The following is a 17152-nucleotide window of genomic DNA, read 5'->3' as shown; positions in this document are numbered from 1 at the left end:
GTTGTGGTGACAAACTGGTCTGTTATGTAGCAGAAAGTCTAGATTGCTCAGCTGCAGCCACAGAGCAGTTGAAGGAGTGATTTGAAATGTATATCAAGGGCTACAAATTATGTTTATTGTTACATTAAATGTCTTGAATGAACTATTGGGATTACAACTGTTGTTTTTTAAATTGCATTTTATTGTTATTTTCATGTCAGGTTCTGGTAAAACTATATCAGCTGATTATTTACAAAACATTTCATTCATCTCTCTTTCGATACTTGCAACAAGCTGGTGAAAAATTTCCATGCTTTCCCATCTCACAGCAAGCACTGCCAGCACTGTTTTTCAAAACACACAGACTGTAAAGAGGAAACAGTGATGTGGCCTAAACTACCCAAAAATTTAGCTTGTAAATCTCAAGTTTTTATATATTTCCCTTTCTTGAAAGTTACAGTTCACAAGACAATGAGCAAAAAAGATATGCAGAAAGCTGTTAGCTTAAATTGTCTATAACTTTACATCAGGAATACTGTGATATTCAGATTGAAAGTCCTTCCACATTTTGATAGGCCTTTGCAAAAAGTTTGAGACTGTCAACATTGCTAAAAGTTTTGAATGATGCTAAATTTTGATGTTTCAGCGATAAAAACATTGCTGTAGAAGTAATAGTTAGTTAGAAGTTTAGTTTTAGTGTATCTGCGGTTAAATGTTAGCATACAGAGGCTGGACAATAACATGGAAACACAACACAAGTACATTTTAGAAAAACTGTTGGAATTCAAAACAGCTTCCAGTCATTTCAGAGTGGGTAAGTGCAGGTCCTATATGGTTTTCATTGGAATCTTTACCATTCTTCCTACAAAATAGTGGCAACTTTAGATATCAATGAAGGAAGTGGATAAGAATCACCCTCACCTGATCAGCCAAAATGGTCGCATAATCTGTAGCAGTAATGCCAAGGGGTCTGAGAAATACTGTGCTTTGGTTGCCCAAATCACCACCCGCCATATTTCACTCTTCGGATGTAAGTTCAGCTAGAAGTTGGAAACAGGATGAAACAAGACTCATCCAAACATATTGCTCCATAGTGCAAGTCTTGTGGCTTGGGCACCACATTTTTCCTGTTAGTGACATGTGCATCAGTGATGTGTGGTTTTGGAATTCCAACTCGCCTTTCAATTCCCATGTTATGGAGCTTTCTTCATCTTGTTTGCTGACAGACTCTGAAATTGCCCTTTTTTTATATAAAAAAATAGAGGGAAACATTCCACGTGGGAAAAATTATATATAAAAACAAAGATGAGGTGACTTACCGAACGGAGGCGCTGGCAGGTCGATAGACACACAAACATACACACAAAATTTAAGCTTTCGCAACAAACTGTTGCCTCATCAGGAACGAGGGAAGGAGAGGGAAAGACGAAAGGAAGTGGGTTTTAAGGGAGAGGGTAAGGAGTCATTCCAATCCCAGGAGCGGAAAGACTTACCTTAGGGGGAAAAAAGGACAGGTATACACTCGCGCACACACACACATATCCATCCACACATACAGACACAAGCAGACATATTTAAATGCAGACCAGAATTTGTTATAGGTATATTGCTTTGATATGTAAAAGGTAAGCCTGATCATAATACGGTTAAATTTTGTGGTCACCTACAAGTATTGCACAAACATACTGTCTTTTTATCATCGAACGTACTTCCATATGGACAAGTTATAAGGATCCCTAGAATATAGAAACAACGGAAAGAGTTGAAAACAAAAAAGCCATCAAGTCCGAATGGAATCCCTATTCACTTTTACAAGGAGTACTCTACAACATTGGCCTCTTAGCTTGCATATATCATAAATCTCTGAGCCAGCACAAAGTCCTAAGCAACTTGAAAAATGCAAAGGTGACTACTGTATGTAAGAAGAGTAAAGCAATGGACCCACAAAAATGCAGACCAGTATCCCTAACATCAGTTTTCTGCAGAATCTGTGATCATAATCTCATTTGAAATATAATACATTTTCTTGAGACTGAGAAGATTATCAGCACTGTTTTAGAAACCATTGCTCATGTAAAACTTAGGTTGCCTTTTTCTCACATGATATTCTGCGAACCATGGAAGAAGGGCAACAGGCAGATTCCATGTTTCCAGATTTCTGGAAAGCAATTGAACTAGTGCCTCACTGTAGACTGTTAATGATGGTAAAAGCATATGGAATAGGTTCTCAAATATGTGAGTGGATCAAAGACTCCTTAAGAAGTAGAACCCAGTACATTGTCCTTGACAGCAAATGTTCATCAGAGACAAGGATATCATCAGGAGTGTCTCAGGGAAGTGTGATCAAACCGTTATTATTTCTATAAATGATCTGGCAGATGGGATGGACGGTAATCTGCAGTTGTTTGCTGATGATGCTGTGGTGCATGGTAACATGTCCAGGGTTGAGTGACTGTAGAAAAATACAAGATGAATTATGCAAAATTTCTGGTTGGCATGATGAATGGCAGCTAGCTCTAAATTTATTGGGAACTCAAATGGGAATCTATGAAGGGAAGGTGACATTCTTCTCAGGGAACACTGTTGAGAAATTTTAGAGATCCAGTATTTGAAGCTGACTGGAGAACGGCTCTACAGCTGCCAATATACATTTCGCATAAGGACCATAAAGATAAGAACCAAGAAATTAGGGCTCCTACAAATACAGGCAGGCAGTAATTTTTCATTGGCTTTATTTGCTTGTGGAACAGGTAAGGAAATGACTAGTATTGATACAGGGTGCCTTCTGCCGTGCCCGTTAATGTGGCGTGTGGAGTATGTGTCTCAATGGGATCAGCCATGTAATGCTACAATTGGTTAAATGAGAAGTTTGGCTTATTCACAGGAAATCACTGGCAGAAGTGTACAACAATTCTGTAATCAGTAAAAATTCTGTACTTCAGATTTCAAGAAGGGGGAGGGGGAAGTCCAAATTCAGCCCCTGTTGCCCCCCCCCCCCCCCCCAATTCCTCTTTCAGAAGCCTATGGATACACGACTATTTTCCAAAAGTAGTGTAACCTGAACACTGCCTGTCCAATCCCTTTGATTGCCAATATTATCACCAGACACATTTTAGTAAATGTTTCTGAAATATAGAGCCACTAAATAACTAAAGACACAGTTGCAACAATTAATGAAGGAAAAATACACGTCTTTGACAGTGCAAAGGTTAACAATCATAATACGTTTGGACTTTTCCATCAGAACATAGGAAGCTTGTTCAATAAGAAAAATCAGCTCCTCATATCAATACAGGACTGAAAAATCTAAATGTATTTCTGCAGATGTGCTGTGCATAACAGAACATCCCCAGAAGTCTCAGAAATTGAACTGATGAACCTAAATGGAGACAAGTTAGTATCACATTGCTGTAAGCATAATATGAGGAAAAGGGAAGTGTCTGTATACACAAAAAGTGGACTAAAACCACAAGCCATAGGCATAAGTGAATACTGCCTTGACCGAGCGAGGTGGCGCAGTGGTTAGACACTGGACTCGCATTCGGGAGGACGGCGGTTCAATCCCGCGTCCGGCCATCCTGATTTAGGTTTTCCGTGATTTCCCTAAATCACTCCAGGCAAATGCCGGGATGGTTCCTCTGAAAGGGCACGGCCGACTTCCTTCCCCATCCTTCCATAATCCGATGAGACCGATGACCACGCTGTCTGGTCTCCTTCCCCAAACCAACCAACCAACCAAGACTGCCTTGAACAGCAATGTGAATGGGGTACTTCAGTGAAAGACTTGAAATCATACAAGATACCAGTTCAGCAGTCTGTATGTTCCCAAATGGAAATGTTTTGAGCTTCATCAAACAATTAAAGGCACTACTTAAAAGACCTAGTGGAAATAACTGCGAAGTGATTTATGTAGATATTTCAGTGTATATTTAATCTTGGATGGTTCTGATTGAGGGCACCTAGAGTTACTGATGTCTAGTTTTTTTTTTTTGTTCTCACAGTAATATTACAACAAGAATAGCAAGTTGTGCAACAGTGATTGATAATTTATTTCTAAATCCACCGTCTTTAATAAAATTGATGTTAGCCCTATAATAAATGATTTATCTGCTTACAACACCATACTGAACCTTCATTCAGCAAATAATATCCTAAAAACAGATAAATTTAGTGTCTTTAGAGGCTTCTCTACTGAGAATGCAGTACATGATTTCACAAACTCTATGTTAATTGAACTAAACAATAAAAACTACCCAGTTGACATTTTCTGTGACCTTGCTGAGCCTATGTGGCAATACAGTGAAACGAAAGTGGTTTGTCATTGCATGGTTTGAGTCATATTTTAGCAGTAGAAAACAGAGAGCCACATTAGCAGCGGATATGACATGAATATGCCACTAGGTTTGGTGCTTGGCTCTTTGTTTTTCTTGGTGGATATAAATGATTTGCTTGGGATGTTGGAGAACTCTTAAAAATTGTAATGTTTACTGATGACACAAGTATATTGATATAGATCACAAATTTATCCATACCAGTCACAACCAGGAGCAGGCTGGTTCACAGCCAACAACTTAACATTGGTCTTACAAAAACTTTCCTGCATTTCCAAACAAATAAAAATGACATACAGGTACCAGAAGCAGAGATCAATGGGCATACGGTGGATGAGACTTTTTGTATGAAGTTCATGGACATCCCGGGGGATAATGCAGTGAGGCGACATCAGCGCAGCACATGGATAAATTAGCCAAAAAGCTGTTTTGCCTACTTTCCATTCAGAAATCTCTCTCACTGTGCTGGGCTACACATGGGATCACTAACGTACTTTCACTCACTTGTGTCTTACAGCGTAGTCTTCTGGAACATTGCAACTAAGGTGAAAAAAGTTTATATCCTGCAGAAGCATGCTATAAGAATATTGTTAAAAGGTGATAACTAAACATCTTGGAGAAATCTCTTCAGAGACCTAGGAATTCTTATACTTACTTGCCAATATATGTATTCCCTAATGGAATTTTTGCTTAATATAAAGAGTACATTCAAGTGAGATTCAGCAACTGACAACCACAATACTGTAAATAAAAATAATTTCCATGCAGACTGTCAATCACTATGGAGTTTTATAGTCTGATTTGAAAGTCTGTAACAGCTTACCAGTAGACATCAGGCAGAAAATGGAAATTCCCAATCATTTAAAACAAAGTAAAGTGTACCTCTCCAGAGACACCTCCTACAATTTTTCAGAATACTTGAACTCAAGAATGTGAATTCTACTTAACTCAAATATTTGTATTGGGCAGATTCTCACTCTGTCAGTACACAGGGTGTTCCAGGGAGAATTATACAGGGATATGACAGAAGTGATCATTTGGAGCAGAAAAGTCTAGTAAATGTGGCCTTAAGAACTGTGAGCACTTCATCATATTTGATACTGTGTAACAAATATCACTTCAAACTCTTTGCTTTCCATATTTTGAGATGTGGTAGTATAGACAAAAAAATACAATAAACTTGGGCTCAAAAATGCATACCTTAAGAGCTGTGAGCACTTGTTCATCTTCATTACTGTGAAACACACCTACTGCGTAAGGCATGCATTTTAGAGTTCATGTTTACTAGATATTTTTGCTTCAAATGATCATTTCTGTCATATACCTGAATATTAATCATTTGTCCTTGGGCATTCTGTGTATACAGCTGGTAGTGGTCTGTGTAAAGTTACATAAGTGGTTTGTATGAAGTTTTGTATAAAAACAGCAGCTGAGTAGTAGATAAGGACTAACAGTGAGTGGCCTTTTTTTCCCCTCAACATAGTGGTTTTTTCTCCCAAAAACAACCACACACACACACACACACACACACACACACACACACACACACACAGAGAGAGAGAGAGAGAGAGAGAGAGAGAGAGAGAGAGTGAGAGTTTGATTACAATAGTGCTAGCCATAATCAGTTGTTAGTATACTTTACGAAGTAGTCAGCAGCAATTGCTTATGCCTGTTAATGTACAACTTGACTTGTTCCACATCAGTGAAGGTGGGATTTATGGATCACAATATGTGAATCAATGAATCAATCAATCGATCAATCAATCAGTCAGTTCACTGTACACATGTAGAATTGGCATCACATGCTGTGTTTGCTTCCTTTCCATCTTCTGCATGTGTGTGTTATGTTATGTTATGTGGTTTCTTCATCTCATTACATACAATTTTCAAATCATTTGATTTGATGTACAGGAGACATGTCAAGGTTTACAAGAGAAACTTTTTTCACTTTTTTTAAGATAAATACAAAAGTTTACATTATATTTTACATTTCTAAGTTACAGCTACACATGTACATAAAATAATAAGTGTATTACAATCCCTGTGTTCAGATTGTGAAGCTGTCTCAATGAATTCATCAACAGAATAACAACACTTTTCCACCAGGAGAGTAAAGAGCAATCTTTTCAGTGAACCAATCTCCATTTTAAATATATTACTGCCTATTATTTTATTGGGCATAAAGTTTTAAACGATGTGTTGGAAGTTTGAAGTTATCTCTGTGGCGAGTGCTGTAGTTGTGGTCAAAACGGAAATTGTCTAGTGTATGTTGATTTCTATATAGGAACACCACCATCTCATATATGTAAAGTGAGGGGATAGATAGTACTTTTAAATTTTTTAACAGTGGTCGACAGGATTCCCGTTTTTTTGCAACACACATGTTTCTAATTACTTTCTTTTGTAATACTAGGAGCCTAGTGACATTTGCTGAATTTCCCCAGAAGATTATGCCATAATGAATAACTGACTCAAAGTAACAGTGATAAACTATCTTTCTGGTATCCATGTTTGTGGCACCTGACAAAATACACATTGCAAATGCTAAGTTGTTCAGTTTATTTGCTAAGTAATCTATGTATATCTTCCAATTTAAATTTTTGTCAAGATTTAGGCCTAAGAACTTCACGTGGTTTGCTTCTGTGATATCCTGATCATTGCAAGTTATCTTTATTTCACTCCTTTCTACTTATTTAGCTTCAGATTGCATCATTTTGGTTTTAGTTACATTTAGTTTTAGTCCATTTTGATAGAACCAAGATTCAAGTTTTTCTAAAGTATTTTTGGCTTTTTGTGGGATATTTTCAGATACCTCATTTTCAATTAGAACTGATGTATCATCAGCAAATAAGACTGAATGAACATCAATAGCAAGTGGTAGGTCATTTACGTAAAAAAGAAACAGATAGGGACCCAATATCGAACCTTGTGGGACTCCTTGGGGAACTGTTTTCCAGTCTGATGAATAATTGGTTCCATTTGAAGTTAAAATTACTCTTTGTTTCCTACCTGTCAGGTAAGAACTAAACCATTTTAAAGCAGTGTCTCTGATTCCATACATCTGTAATTTGTGGAGGAGTAATGCATGGTTCACTGAATCAAAAGCTTTAGTCAGATCACAGAATATACCTGTGACCTTTCTACCTTTATCTAACATGGAGCATATTTTTTGGATAAACTCATTTATAGCATTCGCAGTGCTTTTACCCTGTTGGAATCCGAACTGGTTTTTAAAAATTATATCATTTACAGTAAGAAAGTTATTAATTTGTTTTGCTGCAATCTTTTCAAACACTTTAGAGAAGACCGGCAAGAGAGAGATAGGGCTGTAATTCCCCATATCTTCTGTCGATCCTTTCTTGAATAGAGGTTTCATCTCACCATATTTCAATACCTCTGGAAAGCATCCCTGTTCATAAGATCGATTTATAATAGTTGACAGTGGTTGGGAAATAATATCGTACACATACTTGATTATAGATGTTGTTATTTCATCCCACCCATGTGAGGTTTTGTTTTTTAGAAACAATATTTCCTTTTCCACATCCCTTTGGGTTATTTTTTCAAATTGTTTAAAAGATGTGTTCTGGCTGTTTTCCAAATTTGTGATGCCCTGATAGAATGTCATATCCACATCCGATCTTACTACGTTTAGGAAGAATTCATTGAAACAACTTGACATCTGAACAGGGTTTACTATAATTTCATTTTCATGTCTAATTTTCAAAATCTCATGAATTTTTACTTTGGCTCCTGGTTCAGACTGAACAACTGACCACACTGCTTTTGTCTTATTTCTGTGTTCTCGTATGAATTTATTATTTGCCATTTTTTTAGCTGCCGCTACAACTTTCCTAAATACAGCTTTATACTGTTTGATATAAATAACAAAATCTGGATTTCTGTTTGATTTTAACTCATTGTGGAGCTCTCTCTTTCTGGCACTAGAGATCTTTATTCCTGTTGTAATCCATTTGAGTTCATAAGATGGTGTGTGTTGATCATGTAATTGTTCCTGAATTTGAAAATAATCAGGGTGGTGAAGTGGTTGAGCCACTGGAAATATGTTTATAAGGAATGGGTTTCATATCCTTGTCCAGTCACCCAAATTTTGTTTTATTTTTTCTGTCATTCCCCAAAAGTGCTTAAAGTGAATGTTGGAATCATGTTTCTTTCGAAAAGGCACAGCCATTTCTTTCACCGGCCTTTTTTCAAAACTGAACTAGTGCTCCATTTCTCATCGTCAACATAACACTAAACTGTAATCTTTCTTCTTTCAGAATTTTGTGTGAGGGATGAATGGGGTGGATGTGTATACACATGTGTGAGATGTGTTAAAAAGTGAAAACTTGTGGTTTTTGGGTAGAATGTTATTTATTTATGCACATCAATATTTTTTTGTTAAGATATACCAAGTTGTCTCCAACTTGTGTTGAAATGATGAATGATGTCTCTTCCTACTCTTCTGTGTGTTGTTTTTGTGCTCATTTCTCCTAGGGATATTTCAGTACATTTTTAAATGTCATCCAATCACCTTTTCCGAGGTTTTTCTCCACTACTTTGATCTTCTATTCTTCCAAACATTACAGCTTTTTCTAGTGAGTCTTCTTCTCTCGTATGTCCAAAATACCTTAATTACTTCTATAGCCCCGAAGATAATTTAGATTTTATGCCAGCACTTTCTCCAACCTCCAAAACACTTCTGGAATTCAGTTTTTGGGATTTCTTTTAGCTCTCTCTGTGATGCATTTTTAATCTCATCTGTGCTTAAAAAACTGTCTTTTGAGGTTTTCTTTAGTTTTGAGAACAGAAAGAGTCATATGAGGCCGTGTCTGGCGTAATTACAATATTACATTTGGCCAAAGGTTCACAAAAAAGTAACAAAGTGTGAGCAGGTACATTATCATGATGCAAAAATCATTTAGTGTCAGATTGCTTCACACACATAGCATGGAACTTGCAAGCAGTACTCTTTATTGATTGTTCAACGTTTTAGCAGCAACTCATGGTGCAATATAGTGTTAAAATTGAAGAACACAGTTTGTTGAGCTTTTATCAGTCATGGTGATCCAGAATGCTTCCACTGGGGTACTCCAACCTTAGTTTCAATGTCATATCCAGAACTCCATGGTTGATTACATGTTGTGGCATGTTTCAGTAGCTTTGCATCATTTCTGACTTCATCTAGCTAATCCTAAGCCACTCACATTCATCACTGTTTTTGTTCAGAATTCAACAATTTCACAACAAAGTTTGCTGTCATAAACTTCATACCCATATACCTGGAAAAAAATTTCAGGGCATAAACCAGTTGATGTGTAACCATCATTAGTGACTTCTGTGATTGAGGTTTGACGATCATTCATACTTAATTATTTCACTTTTCCCATGACTTCATCAGCTGGTGATGTGCAGGGGGCATTCTGATGATGTGCAGGGGCATGCAGGGCACTTCTTGTCTTCAGTATTTTCACAGCTTACTCTGAAATTCTAATACCATATGTAAACCCTTCTTCTACTTTTAGTGAACTCATTGAAGGTAATATTTAATATTTCTAAACTTTTCTATCATTTTTGCAACAAAATTTAATATAAATTCTCTTATCCATTTTTATACGAAATAAAGAATCATCAATACTAATGAAACACAAGTAACCCTTTTGACAGGTAATAACAGAGTACATATCTGATATGTCTAACACTGTAAAAATACTTTTCTGTCATTTGCCAACTTAATAATGAATAAATTGTACTAATATGACAAGTGAGTTTACATAATTCCTATTGCTTTTTGAATGCACCTCAACGTATGTGTGACTTTGTGTTCAGACATCATTATGAAGCAAAACTTTTGAATTTGACATGTCATGCAGTAAATGACTATAGTACTAAACTGCTTCTTTTGTTAACTTAATTCATGAGTGCCATTAGTGACCACTCTGCTCATATGCTATCAGTGACAGGACATTTTGTTTATATTACTATTAAAAATGGCCATGTACATTAGTATGTGTACATGTACACTTATTTTTGCTAAGAATGTTATAATGTTTCACATTAACTTCTTTAGAAGCCAATTATTAAGAAGTAGATTACAAGGTATTATGTAAGGTGGGTTTCTGTTATTCAATTATTTTGTTATATCTTCACTTATTAAAAGAAGAGAAAAGGGAGAAAGTGAACTGAATTAAAATGTATCTTCGAGTTAAAAAAATGTGAATATGTAAATTCTTGTTGTACTCCCAGTGTTGATTGTGAATGTCTCCAGACTCCTAAATTTTTGGTGTAATTGAGAGAGACAGCAGTTACCTGAGATGCACTGATGTAGCATAGATGGACTTCAGTTGAACAGACACTTTCACAAATAAATGATGATTAAATTCTTCAAAGGCAGGAAGCAGCCATACAGAGTGGAAGGTTACTGAAAGTGTCCCGCAAACAATATATTACAACAATTTTTGTTCCATTTTTTTAAATTATTAAATTTGCTGTGAAATTTTAACTAATTACTAGCCAGGACAAAAAAGCAAAAATAGTAAAAGTGGAGTATCAGTTTATAATGTGTGGTGAAAAACTCTATAATTATATAACTGTTGTATAAAGAAATGTAAATAGTAGTTACACAAGGTAGATTTCATTGAAGTTTTTATATTTTGAAATTAATTGTACTATATTTGCTGCAAATATATTTCTGTTTAGAACTTGAGGCCTATGCCAGCTTGGTTTCTGCATTAAGAGCACAGGGGGAACTTAGCTCAGAAAAGAGAAAATTGCTTCAAGATATTGCTGCGACACTCAACATTTCGATGGAACGACATCGTGCAGAAATCAGAAGAGCTGTTAATGATGAAAAGCTTGCAACAATTGCAGAACAGTAAGTATGTAAAAAAAAAATTTTAAAGTGTTTTGTGCCTCAGTTCTTACAACAGAACTTAAGTACAGCTTTTTTCTTTTAGTTTTCAAAGTCTTCACAGTTCAAATTTTCACTTAATGATTGAACTATTGTGGATTAATATAACAAGAAAAACAATAAAGTTTTGACAAAATAATTTAATTGGTTAGATAAAAAGTCTACTCATCCAATGGTGGCAGAACATGCACATAGAAGAAGGTTGTAATTAGGCAAGCTTTTGGAGTCAGTGGCTCCTTCTTCAGGCAGACAGGTCAAAGGGGAAGGAAGAGGTGTGAAGGAAAAGGACTGGTGAGGTCTAGGAAAAGGGGTTGATTTCGGGAAAGTCAACTAGAACCACCAGTCAGGGGAAACTTGCCATATCAGATTAGAAGGAAACACTGATTGTTGGGGACTGCATTGGATGATATTTGAAAACCTGAGAGCTTAAAGGTGAAAGACAGAGTACTATGCAAGACAGAGATTACTGTTTAAACATCATGCATGAGTTAATAAGAATGAAAAGCTAAGTGTATTGTATGTAACAGAGATGGGGGGCGGCGGGGGGGAGGGGGGGGTGTGGCGAAAGCCTATTTTGTGACAGACTTTTTGTTGTGCCTATCTGCGGCTCAGCATCTTCACTATATGATAAGTAACAACTATACTTTTCATAATATTGTAACCTTACTTTTCTGTGCATTCTTAAGAATTTTGTGGGGCCAGTCGATACGAAGTACTTGCCATTCAATTTTTTTAAAAACTATTAGGTGAAGAAATTGATTTTTGCACATCTTACAATCTGATATCTTCACTCGATAAAGAACTGAATTTCTTTTTGTTATCACCCATGGTCTTGGGATATTGCCTTTGATTAGTAATCAAAATGTCCTCGGTCCCAGGTTCGAATCCTGCCATTACTTAAATTTTGAATAAAAATCATCAGCAGTGACAGCTACAGATTTCCTTCATAAGAAGTTGCTCTCATTCTGCCAATGGCCTTGTCAAAGAGGAAGAAGGAGCGGACAGAGGTTAACGGCACGTTCTTGCCCTTGCAGTGGGAAACTATCCCTAAAGGTGGAGGAATGAGCAGTGATCAATGGCATGAAGATGCCGAAGGTAATGGTAGCCAGCCAATGTATTAAAAATACATAACGTGTGTCCACAGAACATGTGGCCCAAGACTGAAAAACATTCCATTGGCAAAAGATTCTGGCCTAGTTCCCTATTCAGATATCTAGGAGGGCCTGCTGGGAGGGAGATGACTGTAAGAAAAATATTGAATAACAAACAAAGGGGTAACATTCTATGATCGGGGCACAGCATGTCAGAAGTGTAAACATAGTAGAGAAGCTAGAAAATCTGTAAAGGGAAATGGTAAGGCTCAGTACAAATATAGCGGGCATCAGTCAAGTGAAATGGAAAGAAGACAAGGATTTCTTTTGCGATGAGTGTAGGGTAATATCAGCAACAGCAGGAAATGGCGTAGGATTTGTTATGAATAGGGTGAGTTACTGTGAACAGTTCAGTGATAGGGTTGCTCTCATCAGAACCAACAACAAACCGACACTGACAACGATAGGTCAGATATACATGGTGACATTGCAAGCTGAAGATGAAGTGATAGAGAAAATATATGAGGATATTGAATGGGTAATTCAGTAGGTAAAAAGAGATGAAAATGTAATAGGCATGAGGTACTGTAATGCGGTTGTAGGGGAAAGAGAAGAAGAAATGGTTTCAGGGAAATATGGGGATGATAGGTGGGAATGACTGGCTGAGTTCTGCAATAAGTTTCAGCTAGCAATAGTCAGTACTGTGTTCAAGAATTACAGGAGGAGGAGGTATACTTGGAAAAGGCCAGGAGATACAGAAGATTTCAGTTAGATTACATCATGGTCATGCAGAGATTCCAACATCAGATACTGGATTGAAAGGTGTAGCTAGGAGCACATATAGACTCAGATCACAATTTAGTAATGATGAAGAGTAGCCTGAAGTTTGAGAGACTAGTCAGGAAGAATCAGTGCACAAAGAAGTGGGATGCTGAAGTACTAAGGAATGAAGTGGTATGCTTGAAGTTCTCTGAGGTTATAGATACTGTTATAAGTAGCAGCTCAGTAGGCAGTTTGGTTGAAGAGGAATGGATATTTTGGAAAAGGGCAGACACGGAAGTCGGAAAGAAAAACTTAAGTACAAAGAACATAACTGCAAAGAAACCACGAGTAATAGAAGAAATGCTTCAGTTGAGCAATGAAAGAAATAAGTGTTCCTCTACAATTTTTACTCTTCACACTGCCCTCCAGTACTAAATTGGTGATCCCTTGATGTCTCAGAACATGTCCTACCAACCGATCCCTTCTTCTAGTCAAGTTGTGCCACAAATTTCTCTTCTCCCCAGTTCTATTCAATACCTCCTCATTAGTTATTTGATCTATCCATCTAATCTTCAACATTCTTCTGTAGCACCACATTTCGAAAGCTTCTATTCTCTTCCTGTCTAAACTGTTTATCGTCCACATTTCACTTCCATACATGGCTACACTCCATACAAATACTTTCAGAAACGACTTTCTGGCACTTAAATCTATACTCGATGTTAACAAATTTCTCTTCTTCAGAAACGCTTTCCTTGCCATTGCCCTCTACTTCGACCATCATCAGTTATTTTGCTCCCCAAATAGCAAAACTCATTTACTACTTTAAATGTCTCATTTCCTAATCTAATTCCCACAGCATCACCCGATTTAATTTGATTACATTTCATTATCCTCGTTTTGCTTTTGTTGATGCTCATCTTATATCCTCCTTTCAAGACACTGTCCATTCCGTTCAGCTCCTCTGCCAGGTCCTTTGCTGTCTCTGACAGAATTACAATGTCATCGACGAATCTCAAAGTTTTTATTTCTTTTCCATGGATTTTAATTCCTACTCCAAATTTTTCTTTTTTTTCCTTTACTGCTTGCTAAATATACAGATTGAATAACATCGGTGATAGGCTACAACCCTTTCTCACTCCCTTCCCAACCACTGCTTCCCTTTCGTGCCCCTCGACTCTTATAACTGACATTTGGTTTCTGTACAAATTGTAAATAGCCTTTTGCTCCCTGTATTTTACCCCTGCCACCTCCTGAATTTGAAAGAGAGTATTCCAGTTAACGTTGTCAGAAGCTTTTTCAAAGTCGACAATTGCTAGAAACGTAGGTTTGCCTTTCCTTAATCTTTCTTCTAAGATAAGTCGTAAGGTCAGTATTGCCTCACGTGTTCCAATATTTCTACGGAATCCAAACTGATCTTCCCCGAGGTCGGCTTCTACCAGTTTTTCCATTCGTCTGTAAAGAATTCATGTAAGTATTTTGCAGCCATGACGTATTAAACTGATAGTTCAGTAATTTTCACATCTGTCAACACCTGCTTTCTTTGGGATTGAAATTATTACACTCTTCTTGAAGTCTGAGGGTATTTCACCTGTCTCATACATCTTGCTTGCCAGATGGTAGAGTTTTGTCAGGGCTGGCTCTCCCAAGGCTATCAGTAGTTCTAATGGAATGTTGTCTGCTCCTAGGGCTTTGTTTCGAGTTAGGTCTTTCAGTGCTCTGTCAAACTCTTCATGCAGTATTGTATCTCCCATTTCATCTCCATCTACATCCTCTACCATTTCCATAATATTGTCCGCAAGTACATCATCCCTGTATAGACCCTCTATATACTCCTTCCACTTTTCAGCTTTCCCTTCTTTGCTTAGAACTGGGTTTCCATCTGAGTTCTTGATATTAATACAAGTGGTTCTCTTTTCTCCATGTTGTTGTTGTTGTTGTTGTGGTCATCTTCAGTCCAGAGACTGGTTTGGTGCAGCTCTCCATGCTATTCTATCCTGTGCAAGCTTCTTCATCTCACAGTATTTACTGTGACCTACATCCTTCTGAATTTCCTCAGTGTATTCATCTCTTGGTCTCCTCCTATGATTTTTACCTTCTATGCTGCCCACCAGTACTAAATTGGTGATCCCTTGATATTTGTTTTTTTGTCATATCCAATTTTCCAAGTAAAGATTACAGGATAGTTTAAGATTTTCAAAATAGATGACAGAACAGTTCAATATTTGCAAGGAATTCGGTGCAGGAAAACTATTTTGGAAGAAACACCGAAAACAACTCGGGATCCGATGGTTGTCATTCTGCCCATTTACTCAGAATATTAACATCCCTGGGGGATAGATGACTCTGGCAAGATCTCAAGGATATGATATGAACCTCACTTGAGCAAGTGCAGATCAGTACTTCTCATTAAATTTTATTTGAAAGTCTCCCCACTGCAAAACAATCACCACTTCACTAGGTTACACAACATTGTGTGACGATACACTTTTTTTCTACTTTATTTTGGATAAGTTTTAATTCTTTCCACATGTTGTCTATAACCTTGATGGTATCATTAAGTTTGGAAGAAGCAATAGTCAAAACGTTTCCGGTGGTTTTTCTCTCGGTAACTCTTTGATCTATAATTTGTTCCAATGGTTCCTCCAAACTACATACATTTATCATATCAAAGCTTGCTATCTTCTCTTTGAAGCTTTTTTCTACACTGTCTACTCATTTACTTACACCTGTAATTTGCGATTGATGACAGGAATTAATTCGCTATGCTGGTAAATGCTCTCTTTCAGAGTATGCCATCCCTGTTTTGCAGCATTAAACTGAGCATTACATACATCCTCCAGTGATCCTAACTTTTCATTAATCTCTAATTCTGCACTATTACATTTCTCCTCAATATTCAATTCCAATCTTTTTGTCAGAGCCTGAAAATTATCCTACTGTTTTTGTCTGAAGTCAGTAAACATTTGATTTACATGAACGTTTAAAGAATCAGTCAATTCCGTCTTTAAATCTAATTTCAAATTTTCTACTTTACTATTTAGGGTCTCAAATTCAGTCTTTAAAACATCCATGCCTTCGCATAGATTACTAAATTCTTTGCTCTGTGCATCAACTTTGGCATTTAACATACCTAGATTTGTTGCTTGACTATTCAAGATTCCACCCTGGTTATTTAGAACTTCACTCTAAGCATTTAAACTAGAATGTACCAAACCAATTTTTTTACTTACAGTTACATTTAGTTCCTTACTTAAAGCTGTCCTCTGGTCATCTAATTTAGTCTTAATTGAGTACTTTGATCTTCTAATTTATCATTTAAAGTTTTGACCAAATTTACTAACTCGGACCAGTTAGGTCCTTCTTTTGTAACTCTCATAGCCATTGTTGGTTCTTGGGTTTCCCCAACTTGCTGTTCATTTTTCATATTTTTACCCGCTTTGGACCTTGTGAGCATTTAAAAATTAACTTTAAGTATAATAACTACACTAATATAGTTCATGCATCAGTTTATACCATGTTGTATTTAAACAATAAAGTTCTGTTTTAAGCTCATCCAACGTAGAATTTGGGCTACATCAATAAGCTGATGTGTAATCAGCGCTGGTGAACAGCAACTGGTGCCGGTGGCATCGGTCATTGGTTTACACGTAGGTGTCAGTTAGTGGAAGTGGAAGCAGGTCAGCACCGGTGAACAGCAACTGGTGCCAGCAGCGTTGGATGTTGTTTTCTGCATCTGCGTCCCCTTGATGTGTGGGAGAGCTATCCACTCCCTGCACCAGATCTTCTCAGTCAAAGTGATCTCGGCGTATTTCATCCTAGAAAAACCCACTGAAATCTTCTTCACTATTTCTCAATTCAAATTTTTTTTCCTCTTTTGAATACTTGGGCATGTCCCAAAGTCTCAAAGCAAAATTCTTTATCATGTTTAGTCTAGTTGCTATGGCAACATACAACATCCACTTTTCTCATTTTTGGTCTTAGAATTCCTGTTTTTCGAGTACTGTCACAGTCGCCACATCCTAATGTTTTGGATGACTTGAAGTGGTGAAGTATATGTACAAACTTCTACTACTTTA

General features: G+C 37.0%; 1 protein-coding gene across 1 annotated transcript in view; it reads left to right on the top strand.

The window, feature by feature from the left end:
- The window catches only part of LOC124595554 (BRCA2-interacting transcriptional repressor EMSY-like), a 324488-nt gene that overhangs the window by 42094 nt on the left and 265242 nt on the right, over nt 1-17152 (top strand). The window contains exon 4 of the mRNA XM_047134334.1: nt 11010-11184. Within this exon, the coding sequence (XP_046990290.1) occupies nt 11010-11184 (175 nt within the window). The remainder of the gene's footprint in view (nt 1-11009; nt 11185-17152) is intronic.

The sequence above is a fragment of the Schistocerca americana genome, chromosome 2 (assembly GCF_021461395.2).
Source record: "Schistocerca americana isolate TAMUIC-IGC-003095 chromosome 2, iqSchAmer2.1, whole genome shotgun sequence".
Taxonomy (NCBI): Eukaryota; Metazoa; Arthropoda; class Insecta; order Orthoptera; family Acrididae; genus Schistocerca; species Schistocerca americana.
The sequence above is the reverse complement of the archived record's forward strand: the minus strand, read 5'-3'. Positions and strand labels throughout refer to the sequence as shown.